Below are 14,522 nucleotides of genomic sequence, written 5' to 3'. Positions count from 1 at the left end.
GATGCGTATGTTTTAGGTCAAATGTCATCCTGTCTCTGAGACCATTCTGACTGAGAAGAATTGCTGAGGTAAGGAGTTAACGTAGACTTCTCAAATTCTTGTTGACTAGCTTTGCCATGGATTACGCTAAAATTTTTGGAAAAATGTCCAACTCCAGGAATAAAGACGCCGATAAAGTTATCATAGTAAGTCTGAAGCTCTGTCTTATGCTCGGTTAAGGACTGTTGTATAGGATAACCTTGATCCGGATATAAACTTTTCGTCTATACTAGCTAGCTTTTCAAGTATTTTCTAAATGGTAAGAGTTTTGAAGATAATAGTTTAAAATTCTGGGCCTATCTATATATGATTGACTTGTTAAAGATGTATTTCCTAAGTTTCATATAGAATAATATAAAGACGTAATTAAATATATCATTTAGTTAGTCTCTCTTCTACTTCTTTTAAAGAAAAGTAGAACTAAAATTTTATGTTTTATGTGCATGAAAGTTACACGCTTAGTTCTGATGCAGGTGCTGAACATAAACCGTCAATTATTAGGTAATAACGCATGAATATTAGTAAGAGGCAGCATGGAACGTGCGGACAGTGGAAACGAGAGAAGGAGACATATATGTACAAGAACATTATCTTAAATGATAAATATATTACGTTATATATATGTTATGTTATGATCATTCATATTATCATTATCTTAGAGGTAGCGCAGGCAATTACCTGTTATTTATGTATATTTATATGTCTTTTAGTATATATATAATAGTTCTCTTGATCTTTGTCAGAATACAGATACAAGTGCTGAACATACAGCGGCATTTAGTCATGAGACATAAGCATATATTTAGGTATGAAGATGTATTCAAATACAAGATAAATTTATATTTAATGCGAAGATACGAGTAATAAGGAATGCAATATATATATATATGAGAAGTTTAACATTGTGCTGTATAATGCGGTCTCGACATCTGTATTCTTAACCGTGAAGTGGTTCAATTTTTTTTTCTGAAAAAAGCCTTTATTCCCATCATTCAGTATTATTTATCGAATGTACTACATCTGTATATTCGGATATGGGGTAGCGGCTAACCTATCGGTTTTTCACTTGAATGACCACCGAAGCTCCGGGTTCGATTCCCGGTATCCGAATTTTCTTTTGTCAATTCTATTTATTATAGTGACTATTTTCATCAATGGTATGGGAGACATGAATATCTTTTTTATGATAATAAAAACGATAATATATAGATATATTTCTTTTGTTTTTGCTTGAAGCCTAGGATTATTATGTTTTGTATAAGATGTTGCGAGCACAACCTCTAAGACAACTTCTTATTTCTTTAGAATCAAAACTATCTGGTAAGCTACTGGAGGGCGGTGAGACATGTCAGTATTACACTATTTGATGCAATGAAGTTCAAAGAAATACAACCATTTTAAGACAGCTGGTATGTTGGTTGATCAGTATTACCATATACTCCAACTTTTTCTAAATGTAGGTTTTAACATTAGTGCAATCGACAATTTATACAATTCATTCACTAATACTTTACAAATATGCATCTTACAATAGACAAATAGATTCAGAAGGCACTAATTTGCCTCCACAAAGGAGGAATGTGCATTAGTGTAACTTATCACATATGATTCACAAATGAAGAAGCCCAAGATAATTCAACAATCTCAAGTAACTTCCAAAGCTCAATATTATCCAGAAGCAATCTAAATCCAAGAACATTTATTCAATTTAAATATCCTGATTGATTCTATAATGATCGAACTTATTGCTGATCATAGGTTTTTGTTGATAATTCAGCATATTGACGACTGCTCATTTCGGTCAATCTAGAAACTGCTCTTGCAAATGCAAAGATTTCTTCTTGACCTGTGAACATTGAAGATGCTCCAACAATCTCAACATTAAGACCCTGTTGATATTTAATGAGAAACAAAGGTATCAACATTTAAAAGACTCACTAGATCATCCATAGCTGACCTCATAACATCCGTAATCTCACCTGTATTATTACTTTCATCTGAAAAGATACTTTCGATAGGTACCTCTGATAATAAAAACAGACGGGTTTTAGATTCATAGGCAGCATCAATGAATGTGATGAAACGACGAGCCTAAATATTTCAAATTAATTGCTTAAATATTTAATTCCTTTAAGTTTAAACCTACCTGATCTTTAACATTTAAGGATAATTTGGGAATTTCACTTATAAAGATTGTATCAAAATTGTGAACTATTTCTAAATAATCAGCAGCACTTAATGGTCTACCACATAAATCATTAAATGTGAGCTTTGCTACGTTATCAGCTGATTCTGGTATGTGTAATTTACGTCCCCAAACTTCTAATTCTTTCGAATATTGAATAGTTTTATTAGAAGTGAGAGCGGTGTAAATCTTTTCAAATTCGCTAGTATTTTCACGATCTATTGGAGAGAAGTAAACTTTATTTAATGCTCTTGGTAATTTTCTATAATCTGTACCAGAATTTAAATCAACTACTTGAAAAGCAGTTTTTAGAAGATCTATACATGGTATAAATGAGTCCCTCTGTATACCATTTTTATAAAGCTCATCCGGATGTCTATTTGAGGTCATAACTGAAACAACACCCTTATCGATTAAACCTTCAAATAGACGACGAAGGATCATGGCGTCTACAATATCGACGACTTGAAACTCATCAAATGAGAGTACTGTGCATTCTTCTGCTATATCATTTATAACTTGACCTAAAGGATCAATTGAACCTGCTATACGCGCTTTGTGAATCCTTTTATGTACCGCTTGCATGAAGGCATGAAAATGCCACCTTTGAGCTTTAGGGGTGAATTGTTCAGGTACTGTTGAATGAAACAAATCCATAAGCATGGATCTATTACTTTAATTAGTTGAGAAGTAGTAGTTTTTAAGACGCACTTTCCGGTTCCAACGTCACCATATAAATATAAGCCTTTTGGTATTCTTGATCTCTTATCTTTAACGGCTTGTTCACGTTCAGATTCAATCAAAGCTTGTGATTTACCACTGACAACTTTCTTCCACTTGAATGAGGGAAGAGACGTAAGCTCTATAAAGTTACATACGGAGAATACTCACCCATGGTAGATCCTCAGTCTTCGTGCTTATCCTTTCGTCAAGTTCTATAATCGCAGAGGGCTGATATGTCGTCAATTCAGTATGAAGATCATTTAACTTTGATATGATACGAAATTGATGATTATCTGGTTTCAATACTTTATCATTAATCAAATCTTTATACTTCTCAATTGGTGTATTGCTAACGTTTAGTTTAGGTTGACTTCTACCTGCATATCCATCCTCAGTTTCCTCTGAACTCAATGTAGACTGTTTTCTAATTGAAGTTCTTCTTAAATGTATCCTGTTTACTCTAAAATTCCTACCCGCCGTCCTCAATATCACAGCCGTCCGTATCATCTTCACAGTATAAATGCAAGAAATCGTAGATTATGAATTGAGAGATAAAAAATGCACAAATTATTTCGTTAAGTTACATCTAATTAAAACATGATTAAAATATTTTGATTAAGTTTAGTCAACTTCTTCAACTGATGGACCATCGTTTCCAGCGGATGGTTGTTCACCACCTGGAGCAGCACCTGGCATACCACCTTCAGCGCCACCGTACAATCTTTGCATGATTGGTGATGCTGTAGCTTCGAGCTCCTTTTGACGTGATTCGAATTCATCCTTTGATGCAGCTTCAGAGTTGTCCAAGAATGAGATGGTTTCGTTGACAGCTTCATCGAGCTTCTTCTTGTCATCCTCGGAGAACTTGTCCTTGAGGTTGTCATCGTTCATAGCGTTACGGAGGTTGTAAGCGTATGATTCGAGACCGTTACGGGCTTGGATACGTGAAGCAGCTTCCTCATCTTCAGCCTTGTACTTCTCAGCATCTGAAACCATTCTTTCAATGTCTTCCTTAGAGAGACGACCCTTGTCGTTGGTGATGGTGATCTTGTTTGATTTACCGGTAGTCTTGTCAGCAGCGTTGACGTTCAAGATACCGTTAGCGTCAATGTCGAAGGTAACTTCGATTTGTGGAACACCACGTGGTGCTGGTGGGATACCTGAAAGTTCGAATTTACCGAGGAGGTTGTTGTCCTTTGTACGTGCACGTTCACCTTCGAAGACTTGGATCAAGACACCAGGTTGGTTGTCAGCGTAAGTTGAGAAGACTTCAGACTTCTTGGTTGGGACAGTAGTGTTACGCTTGATGAGGGCAGTCATGACACCACCAGCGGTTTCAATACCAGTTGAGAGTGGGGCAACATCGAGAAGGAGCAAGTCTTGAGTCTTCTCTGAGGTGTCACCAGAAAGGATAGAAGCTTGGACAGCAGCACCGAAAGCAACAGCTTCATCTGGGTTGATAGAGCGGTTAGCTTCCTTGCCGTTGAAGAAGTCAGCGACAAGCTTTTGGATCTTTGGAATACGGGTTGAACCACCAACGAGAACAATGTCGTGAACAGATGACTTGTCAGCCTTTGCGTCACGGAGAACGCTTTCAACTGGGTCCATGGTGTTACGGAAGAGGTCTTGACAGAGTTCTTCGAAACGAGCACGGGTAATTGAGGAGTAAAGGTCCATTCCTTCGAAGAGGGAGTCAATTTCGATGGTAGTTTGAGCAGCTGATGAAAGGGTACGCTTGGCACGTTCACATGTGGTACGGAGACGACGCATAGCACGAGCGTTACCTGAAATATCCTTCTTGTTCTTTCTCTTGAATTCTTGAACGAAGTGGTTAACGAGACGGTTGTCGAAATCTTCACCACCAAGGTGGGTGTCACCAGCGGTGGACTTGACTTCGAAGATACCTTCCTCGATGGTGAGGAGGGAAACATCGAAAGTACCACCACCAAGATCGAAAATCAAGACGTTACGCTCGCCTTCGGTCTTCTTGTCGAGACCGTAAGCGATAGCAGCAGCGGTTGGTTCGTTAATGATACGCATAACGTTCAAACCGGCGATTAAACCAGCGTCCTTAGTAGCTTGACGTTGTGAGTCATTGAAGTAAGCTGGTACAGTGACAACGGCATCCTTAACGGTAGTACCGAGGTAAGCCTCAGCGATGTCCTTCATCTTTACGAGAACCATAGCGGAAACTTCTTCTGGGGTGAATTGCTTCTTCTCGCCCTTGTATTCGACTTCAATCTTTGGCTTATCAGCAGAGTCTTGAATGAGCTTGAATGGCCAGTGCTTAGCATCTGATTGGACGTCGTCATCTGAGAATTTACGACCGATCAAACGCTTAGCATCGAAAACGGTGTTGTATGGGTTCATAGCGGTTTGATTCTTAGCGGCGTCACCGATGAGACGTTCGGTGTCGGTGAATGCAACGTATGAAGGAGTGGTACGGTTTCCTTGGTCGTTGGCAATGATTTCAACTCTGTCATTTTGCCATACGGCGACACAAGAGTATGTTGTTCCTAAATCGATACCTAATATATGTTAGCATTAATCTCTATAGGTTATATTCAACTTACCAATAGCTTTAGATGATGTTGACATTTTGCTTGGTTGTTGAAGGCTTTAGTTGAAGGGAAGATTGCTTGTTATATCGCGCTCCAAAAAAAAAATTACCAAATTTGATGACGATAGTCTTCTCGAAACGTCCATCCTGGTGTTCGGAAGCTAAAAGAAAGTACGAGAAAGTATTGTATTTAATTATTAAATAAACTAAATAATTGTTTATCATTAATTATCCCACTTGGATTATCGTCAGTTAACTTTGAAGCCAAACTTGATTTTATTTCGTCATTATATCAATTCGTCCATTCGAGGTTATTCTATTCATATTAATTAACAAGCAGTGTTTGATATAAGCAACTCCCCTTTATCTTTATCTTCCTCTCATCTTTTTTCAGTTGGAACTAAATGAAGTTTAGCTTTAGTTCTTAGTATAAGTATAGATTATAATCAGATCATGATAATAAACAAAATTGGTAATAATTCTTTTTATAATTTAACGTTGAAAAATTTAATAAAAGTTGAGACATTTGGATCCAAGAAAGAGAATGCGTAAAATGTCATTCAGAAATAGAGATCATTTTGTGGTTTTGGGTTTTTGATAGCATCTGGTGTAAGTCGACTTATATCAGCTGAGATTGCTTTGCCTTGTGTGATTATCTCGGCCAACACTTTACCTGTGCCAGGTCCAAGTAATATACCCCAGACGGAATGGCCGGCACCAACGTGTATGCCGGGTGATATAGTTCCTATCAACGGGTTCGAGCTACTACCAGTTGGTATAGGCATATAACAAGCTTGTTCAGCAATTACTTCGGTCAGTGACCCTTCAAATGTTGAGAAATGTTGTGGTGAAATTGATGACGCTGCTTTCTTTAATTCCGTAATGCTATTTGAATCAATCTTAACTTGGTTAGCCTTTGACGGTATTGGCTCTTCATCTGCGCTACCGCAAATGAAAGCTGTACCGTCAGGTCTGGCAAAGAACTCGGGCTCAGATGGTGCGTGACCTCGTATCAAAAGTTGTACAAAAAGGCAATGAGCTGACATCTCGAGCTGAGTTGGTGGACGAAGGATGAGTGAATGTATTCTTTGACCACCTACACGTGTAACGTTTGCTTCATCCTTACTCAGGACTGATTGAGCAACATTACCTGTCCAAGGACCTGTTGCAAATACAACGTCATCACAAACAATTTCCCAATCTTTTTCACCATCAGTAACTATGACAGCTCTTGGACGATTATCATTGTCAGTAGATCGAATGATTGATTTCAAGTGTGCTTTAACTAAATTTGCTTTTGAATTTTGGAACAAAATTTCAACAAGGGGTTTAGGTGTAACTTGAGCGCAATTGTTTGGTGAACCAAGTAAATCACATGATGACACTATAACGTTAGGGTCTACCCAATTTGTACCAAACTTTTTATGTTCAAATTGTGGACATTTACGATGACCTATCTCAGCAGTTAGATTTAGTGCAGTCACTCTACGATAACCCCATGTTTGGTAACCATTAAACTTTTCAGCTAATTCTTGATGTATGCGCCAACTCAATTGAGACAAGGCTAAGGAATGTTTTAGATTTCGTTCAAGAATGGAATGCAAGACCAACAATTGGAATCAGGACCATTCCAATCTGCAGCTATGAAGCCGCCTGCTTTACCGGATGCACCTGATGCTAGTCCAGATGAATCAATCAATGTAATATTGATATCATCTGATTCTGAAAGATAAAATGCTGTTGAAACACCGACGATACCAGCTAAATGAATTGTATTAGATTTACTATATATGTATTAAATAAAATTTACCGCCAACTATTAAGATATTTTTCATTATTTTACTCTTATTTGACTGACAAGGCAAAAGTGGTATGGAGAAAGAAATAGCAATCCTGACTAGACTAAAATATAAGAGTAAGAATCAATTAAAGAATCAGAAATATTTTAAGTATTTAAATATAATTCTAAAATCATCCAAAAGAGTTCTACAAGGTGATAATTCTATGATCGATTATACGAAAAATAATATTTTGATTATGACAGAACTGTTAGATTTACAAATAAAGTCTACATATTTCATCTCTTTGTCATTCACTTTGATTGGATGCTTAGCGAAGATATTTGACTTGCTGGAACGCATTCCGTTTACAATCCATACCGATGATAGATCTCTTATATAAATAATCAACTTCTCTTCTCTCTCTACTACTATAGACAATGTCTTTCTTGATCGGTTTCGCTAGATTTATCAAGGTTATCATTATTGCATTCTCAATCACAATTCTAGTCCTAGGAGCTGTCTATACAAGGGATGTCAGTGATTGGTTTAGAGGTGCACACTATGCATCTGCAATAGCTGCTTTATTAGCTGCATCTGCTTTAAACTTTCTAACAACATTGATACCATTAAGTTATGGAGGTTTATCCGTTGGCCTAAATATGTTACTCTACCTATTCAACTTCTTATTTACTTTCGCAACTTCCATCGCAGTTGCTGCTTTGAGAGAAGGCAGAGGTGGTATGGCTTATTGCAGATTGATTGAACCAAATAGAATGTTCTCACACTGTTTTGATCAATATTTGGGTTTAATTGTCTTAGGTTTCTTATTATCAATATTCGATTTGTTCCTAGTTATCATTTACCCAATAGCCGTCAGTTTACATAACAAACGAGTAAATCAATCCAATGGTTTCAGAACAAGAATGGATAGTTTACTACCAAAACAACAACAATAATAAAATAAGCGGTTTATTTAATTTTTAGTTTAATTTTCTACTATGTAATTGCATTGATAATACTCTTTTTTTCCGATACTTGACATGGCGGACGACGCATCTGTTAGTGAAAAAAAAAACAATATTTTACTCATTTAGCTAATTATAGGGTTGTGGTGCAATTATAGCCATATGCTGTTTTTCAATCATCCAACCGCTCTGTAATACGCACCGATGTGGTATGTGCAACTCTTGTACTTGCAATTGTTGTAAATGCTTTCAATCAAGCTTCGAGAAAGATGATAAATGGGGTACGCAAACTACACCATTTGAAAATAGATCAGATACAACAAATCAGCAGCCTCAACGTCATCCTGAAATGACATCCAATTCACCGGCACCTCCACCTCCACCTTATACGCCAAATTAGTTAATTTGTAATTTACACGATATCACATTTTAAAATGCATTAGCCAATTTATATGCCGCTTCTCTAGCATTCTTTCTCTTACGTTCATTCTTCTCTCTTGTCTCTTTATCCATTGATGGTAAAGATGTCGTTGATTGTGTCATTGGATTTGGTATTTGTATCTCTTTAGCTCTTGTTGGTATGATCGTTGATTGCGATATTTCTGGTACTGTCTCTTTTACTACTTTTGACACACCTAATGGATCTGCCGTTGTTGATGTTGCAATCTTTGATGAGTCTATTTCATTTGTGTAAGGTTTCATGGTCTCATTCTTGGATTTTTTGGATAATGATGATTTACTTGATTTGACAATTTCAGGTTGTTTGACTTTCTCAGCTTTCGATAAATTCTCTTTCTGGTCAACTCTTTCCTTTTTTATTTGTTCTTTTTCCTTCGCCATATGCTCCTGCTCTTGACGTGATACTGTTTTCACTACAGGTGTGCTATCAACTACACCTATATTTTCTATCACAGATGCAACCGATTCTAACTCAGTTATTGACTGGCTTGAACACAAAACATTCATTCTCGCATTCTCCATCAGTAACTAATTCCAATTATCAATTATAAACCAATTTGGCTTATTATTTACTTACCTGATGGATGTCATTTTTGGTACTAACTGAATGCTTTTCAAGTGACATATGTAAGTTACGCGACATGCCTTCAACTTTGCCGGCTAGATGCTTCTCATATCCATTGGCGATTTGTAGATCAGCTAACATTTCATCTACTTTTTCTGGCTTTAATGAGCTACTACCTTTCATCTTCTCGAGTGTTCTTCTTTTACTTATTGAAGCTTTTACAGCTAATTGATATTCTTCTAACAACTGAGTACGTTGTTGTAAGGTATCTTTAACAGCCCTAGCATTTGATGCGTGGTAATTAAAACCATCGTAAACAGTTATTAAATCATTGGCGCATTTAGTCAAACCTATATCGCTAATTGCATGTTCAGCTCTACCCATTGATTCAAGGCCATTTGATAAAGTCCTATTTTTTTCAACAATTGATAAATTAACCAACTTTTCTCCAACATCTGATTCACAGTTACTTAAGTCTCTATTCCTACGTATGACATTTTCTAATGCGTTAACACAAGCCAAAAATGCAACTTCTTGTGCTGAATGAATATCCTTGGCCGTAACAAGTTCAAGATCATCATCAGGTGTGGGCCTTCCCAGCCAATTAAATGAAGAGGTACTAGCCTTTCTTTTAAATACTTGAACAGGTACATAGGAGAACTTGTTCATAACGAACGCTTTCAAATCCATATCTTTTCTTAAATCTTCATCATAAGATATTCTATCGAACCAATTTTGTAAAGATAATTTCACTCTTCTATCATCCTCTTCTTCAGTTTGTGCATTTGTTTGATTTGGTGGTAATGCAGGAACAATCGTTTGAGGATTAGCTAAGGCTAATTGTTCACTTAATTTAAGCAATTCCTCATACGTTCTTTGTACATTCCTGAAAATGGTACTCTCAAATTGTTTGATATTGGTTGATACGTCAAACTCTACCAAATAATCACGACGATCTAGATAGATTTACTTAGTGAGATAGGTCAGAGTGATAAAATTTATACTGACTTTTCTGTATAGCTGTAACTCTAAACCTAATAAATTCTGTAGTGATCGTCGAATTGCTAGCGCTGGCATTGACAACAGATGGTTGAGGGAGTGGATTATCAGGCTGACCATATATTTTACCAGGATTGTTCGCAGCTGAGCTAACACTTAATAAGCTAGAATTTCTGCTACGTTGTTTATCTCTCTCTTCAATTGGAGATGGTAACGGTTTGTCAATCGAGGATGTTTGAGTATACATGGATTGTGATGTTGGAACATCTCCCCAGGCATTTTCATTGTCCTGATATAAATCTGGAGTTGATTGACTTAATGGATCTTCCATATTGATGATGGTTGATGGTAGACGATATGAAAGAGAATTAATACTCGAAATACAAATGATCAATACATCTATACCTTTTTCAATAGTCAATTATTATTAGTCTCTATTCGCTTCCTCATATCATTTCTTTCAGGACACCAATCATGTTTAAAACTACTGCACCTTGGAAAACACTTCTAGAGAAGTTATTGGATGATAATAAAGCTATATCAAAAGATATTTTCAATGTAGCCGTCGGTACAATTGAGAACAATCGTCCAAAAGTGCGGATCATGGTGCATCGTGGATTTGCGTCTGAAAGTAACATTCTATTAAGTACGACTGATATACGTATGCAAAAAGGTATATAGATCTTATACTTATCTGTCTTTATTTACTCTCATGTTAGTAAAGCAATTCGAGGCAAATTACGTCAAAGATCAAGGCACACCATTAGAGTATGTTTTCTGGATAGAACCTGCAATGCGCCAATTAAGAATACAAGCAAATGCTTTCCTTTTACCTTCACCTCAAGTCAAGGATAAGTATAATCCAACACCATTACCTGATTCACTCCTTCAAACAGGTATCGACTTTGAATCTGAACGTGTGAAAATTTGGGATGAAATGTCAGATCCTTTAAGAGCAGCTTTTGCTAAACCTGTTGCCCCTGGTTCAGATAGAAACTCTCGCATTGACATTAAAGAATATCCAAAGAAGGTACAAGTTGATAAGCAGGATAAATGGTATAATGAAGGACTTGAAAGATTCACATTAGTTATAATTGATCCAATAGAAGTAGATTATTGCGATCTAAAAAGTCAGCCTAACGAACGTAAAATTTTCCGTAAAGAAGCTGATTTCTCATGGTCAGAAAAGGATGTAGAACCTTGATATTATTATAAGAATGTGAATGTATGCGTAAAGAAAGAATATCGTTAATCTAAACTGAGATTTATTGGAGGCATTTCATTTTGTCGCTTTTGAGAGGATGAAGTGACTGGTGTGTTACCACCTGATTCATCTTCAACCTCCATGAATTTAACTCTCTGCCTGTGCAACTAATGGAAATGATTAGATTATCCTACTATCAAATTGAACATACTAGAGGTAATTTGGGTGTAAGTGTAACGAGCAACGCAACAAAGTTGAATGCAAAAAGCCAACTCTGAAATTTGGTATAATGCGTCGATATCAAGAACCTTTCAAAAGTTAATGATAAGCTGATAATATCTAAGAGACCCACAATCCTATTGGTACACAAGTCAACCATTTGCGTGCTGGCGTATACTGAGCACCACCATCAATCTGCTCCCAGAAAGTAAGTTCATCCCATGCACCATTATTGGATTCAAAGGGTACACCTTTAACATGATGAAACATCAAAAAGGTTACTGCCATATAACCACAATTTACCAAAGTCCAACTAATCTCTTGTGTCATTCCAGGTAAAGCATCAATCAATAGTTTTCCAAGTGTGACAAGTACGAGATGCATCAACCATGCGCCTATAAGGGAAGATTAGATAAAAAAAATTACCTTAAAATAAAATATGAACCTTTAAAATTAACCCAATCTGCGTTATAATTATTTAAAGCGCCTTGATCGAGCGTTTCTTGAGGGTCAGCTGGTACTTCTTGAAGGCTAACTAAACTAGAGGATCTACCTCTTCTTTTAGTTTGAGCCTGTGTGCTAGATTCACCATTATTCTCAGGCGATATGACCAAACTTGGAATAGTTGGCGATGATCTCGACATTGATGACTTGATAGTAGTCCTTCAACAAATAATGCAGTTGCTTGGGATGATAAACAATTAGTTTATTAAATTTGTAAATTTATTATTTTATATTATTATGCTCATTTCAATAAACTTTTATTTCCTTCGGATTTCTAAAGCAGCTTCTTCAACACTTCCAACGCACTCTCTAATGTGCTCTAGGTGATTTCTATACTATTAAGGTTGGCCCTTCTGATCTCTTTTCTTCTATCTGATGGCTACCTTGATAAATGCTATGCTTTTTAAGATATATAAGCAATTAAGGTGAAATGTAAATAGTTCTATCTTGTGTTGTCTATAGTCTTTGCTTCGTTTCCGTCTTTGCTTCTTGCTTTCTGGTTGCTAAATTCTTCCAATGTTTCAATCATCATCACTCTAGTTTAGAAATCTCAAAGTAGAAACTATAATTGATATGAAAGAGAAATAGTATGTTAAATTAGCTTTTAAATGGATACATTACCATTCAACGTTTTCATGCGACATCCAGTATCATGGTGAATGTGTATACAATCACATCAATCGAGCAAGAATGTTCATTCAAAGGAAGTGACATATGCAATGGTAGTTCATGGAAAGTTTGATCAACTAATATTACTTTGACAGCATACGAGAATGTCTTTCTCATGAGCCTGCTACACAAATAATTTGATAGGATAATATACGCAGGGGAAATCAGGTGGTTCACGCAATTCAATTGGTGTGTGCGCAAGTATTCTTAAAATAAATAGTGAAGTTTCAATAGTATGTTTCGGGTCTGACTGATGCATTACTACTTTCGGATCTTGGTAAATCATTAAGACAAGACGCTTGCTATTATACAAATATAACTGATTATGCAACAAAGAATTAGATTGCTGCGATTTTGAGACGCTGAATACATAAATTTTGAAAATTAAAGTGCTGCAGAGGTTACATATGAAAGTTTAGAAGGTGCCAAAAAAGTAAACGCTCGCCTAAACCTCAAATGGTGATTGGAAGTAGTCTCAACAAAGCATTGCTTATCACTTATGCTTCATTGTAGATACTACCATAATCCTCATAAAGATTAAGCTTATACAATCGGAAATTGTTTAATTATTTATGGTGTTCAGCTGTTTAATACGTATGGTAAGATGGTGATGGTTAGATTGGTACCAAGTGATAGGTCTTGTCATATAGAAACCAATTAGCCTTTGACTAGCGTACTGGGTTGGGGCTTGTGGTCAGTAAATCATACAGATATACAAAATCAGTATATCTGTGAGTCTGTTTATTATTCCATTATTGGTTTGAAGGGTCATCAAATGCCGCCTGTAGGATGTAGATTGATTTTCTCAATATGCAAAGAATGATTTATAGCTATCAATAATATCAAATGCGAACATTATTATCGTTGTTAGACATTATAAAGAAGGCGGAATGAACTTTTTAATGCTTAACCGGTTAATTATGGGATTGTTATATTGTGGGAACCTTTATAATGAAGCTACCCATACATTTTTAAGCATTGAACTTTACGCATCATTTTCAGAAGATGTGGACGTATTACTTGATAGCTGTAATTCTTCCAGTTATAATGTTTGCAGACCGGCGAAAACGCGAAGTGCAATTATAAGTGTCACTAGACAACACAACTAAACCTATATTCTAGTAATACGAAGACTGTCCTACAGATAAACCCCATTGTATCTTATCAACTATCCTCTTTCATTAGCTAGGATGTACCTGTATCTGCTGTAGGCACATAATATCTGACCATCGTGACAATAATCTCTTATATTTGAGAGAGTATATTACCACTGATGAAAAATTTAGGATTATTTTGTCGATGTTATTATGCTTTTATTTCGGTTTTTGAAGTATCGAAAAAGCATTTAGCTGAATAAAATTTCTAATATACCGTGCAACCTAAGTTATTTATGACAAGGGTAAGTTGGACACTTTCCACAGTAGACTACCAAATAAATTCCATTGAGAATGCTTCAAAGGATAATTTATCAAAAGATGTTAGGCTAACATTATCTTGATATACTTATTCGTGACCTTTCTTGACTTGATTTGATTAATCAGAGAAAGTTTTACTTACATGAAGCCTTTTCTTTGTTATTATTGTACGAGTGTTTACCAATGAGTTTCCTTATGTTGGCATTTGACTATTAACCAGTTATATCCATCATAG

General features: G+C 36.1%; 8 protein-coding genes and 1 non-coding gene across 9 annotated transcripts; 4 read left to right on the top strand and 5 right to left on the bottom strand.

Moving 5' to 3' along the window:
• Window positions 1-1,067: 1,067 nt before the first annotated feature.
• WALSEDRAFT_t60 lies at window positions 1,068-1,149 on the top strand. Its single transcript has one exon. It is a non-coding gene; the product is annotated as a tRNA-Glu (tRNA).
• Window positions 1,150-1,592: 443 nt separating this feature from the next.
• Window positions 1,593-3,474, bottom strand: WALSEDRAFT_60702 (AFG1-like ATPase). The gene is made up of 5 exons (XM_006958994.1): window positions 3,116-3,474; window positions 2,936-3,060; window positions 2,186-2,891; window positions 1,978-2,130; window positions 1,593-1,928 (listed from the first exon to the last, which is right to left on the bottom strand). Exons 1-5 carry the CDS (start codon window positions 3,452-3,454, stop codon window positions 1,782-1,784), a joined length of 1,470 nt encoding a protein of 489 aa, XP_006959056.1. The 5' UTR covers window positions 3,455-3,474; the 3' UTR covers window positions 1,593-1,781.
• Window positions 3,475-3,568: 94 nt separating this feature from the next.
• WALSEDRAFT_33018 (heat shock protein 70) lies at window positions 3,569-5,545 on the bottom strand (the record flags this gene model as incomplete). Its single annotated transcript, XM_006958993.1, has 2 exons — window positions 3,569-5,475; window positions 5,521-5,545. The coding sequence occupies 2 exons, from the start codon at window positions 5,543-5,545 to the stop codon at window positions 3,569-3,571; spliced, it is 1,932 nt and encodes a 643-aa protein (XP_006959055.1).
• Window positions 5,546-5,997: 452 nt separating this feature from the next.
• On the bottom strand, window positions 5,998-7,363 carry WALSEDRAFT_39242 (FAD dependent oxidoreductase). Its single transcript, XM_006958992.1, has 3 exons — window positions 7,318-7,363; window positions 7,119-7,268; window positions 5,998-7,071 (listed from the first exon to the last, which is right to left on the bottom strand). Exons 1-3 carry the CDS (start codon window positions 7,340-7,342, stop codon window positions 6,068-6,070), a joined length of 1,179 nt encoding a protein of 392 aa, XP_006959054.1. The 5' UTR covers window positions 7,343-7,363; the 3' UTR covers window positions 5,998-6,067.
• An 18-nt stretch (window positions 7,364-7,381) lies between these two features.
• Window positions 7,382-8,307, top strand: WALSEDRAFT_60699 (hypothetical protein). Its single transcript, XM_006958991.1, has one exon. The coding sequence runs from the start codon at window positions 7,726-7,728 to the stop codon at window positions 8,242-8,244; it is 519 nt and encodes a 172-aa protein (XP_006959053.1). The 5' UTR covers window positions 7,382-7,725; the 3' UTR covers window positions 8,245-8,307.
• Window positions 8,308-8,645: 338 nt separating this feature from the next.
• On the bottom strand, window positions 8,646-12,366 carry WALSEDRAFT_33015 (hypothetical protein). Its single transcript, XM_006958989.1, has 7 exons — window positions 12,145-12,366; window positions 11,833-12,094; window positions 11,692-11,788; window positions 10,995-11,647; window positions 10,286-10,947; window positions 9,290-10,233; window positions 8,646-9,240 (listed from the first exon to the last, which is right to left on the bottom strand). The coding sequence occupies exons 5-7, from the start codon at window positions 10,605-10,607 to the stop codon at window positions 8,683-8,685; spliced, it is 1,824 nt and encodes a 607-aa protein (XP_006959051.1). The 5' UTR covers window positions 10,608-10,947; window positions 10,995-11,647; window positions 11,692-11,788; window positions 11,833-12,094; window positions 12,145-12,366; the 3' UTR covers window positions 8,646-8,682.
• Window positions 10,751-11,480, top strand: WALSEDRAFT_64954 (hypothetical protein; the record flags this gene model as incomplete). Its single annotated transcript, XM_006958990.1, has 2 exons — window positions 10,751-10,949; window positions 10,996-11,480. 2 exons carry the CDS (start codon window positions 10,751-10,753, stop codon window positions 11,478-11,480), a joined length of 684 nt encoding a protein of 227 aa, XP_006959052.1.
• On the bottom strand, window positions 11,677-12,343 carry WALSEDRAFT_19922 (Orm1 type endoplasmic reticulum protein; the record flags this gene model as incomplete). The annotated part of the gene is made up of 3 exons (XM_006958986.1): window positions 11,677-11,788; window positions 11,833-12,094; window positions 12,145-12,343. The coding sequence occupies 3 exons, from the start codon at window positions 12,341-12,343 to the stop codon at window positions 11,677-11,679; spliced, it is 573 nt and encodes a 190-aa protein (XP_006959048.1).
• Window positions 12,367-13,300: 934 nt separating the features above from the next.
• On the top strand, window positions 13,301-14,033 carry WALSEDRAFT_60698 (hypothetical protein). Its single transcript, XM_006958988.1, has one exon. The coding sequence runs from the start codon at window positions 13,763-13,765 to the stop codon at window positions 13,979-13,981; it is 219 nt and encodes a 72-aa protein (XP_006959050.1). The 5' UTR covers window positions 13,301-13,762; the 3' UTR covers window positions 13,982-14,033.
• Window positions 14,034-14,522: the final 489 nt, after the last annotated feature.

This window comes from Wallemia mellicola (assembly GCF_000263375.1).
Source record: "Wallemia mellicola CBS 633.66 unplaced genomic scaffold WALSEscaffold_14, whole genome shotgun sequence".
In the NCBI taxonomy this organism is placed as follows: Eukaryota; Fungi; Basidiomycota; class Wallemiomycetes; order Wallemiales; family Wallemiaceae; genus Wallemia; species Wallemia mellicola.
Note: the sequence above shows the minus strand (reverse complement) of the source record. Positions and strands in the feature narration are given on the sequence as shown.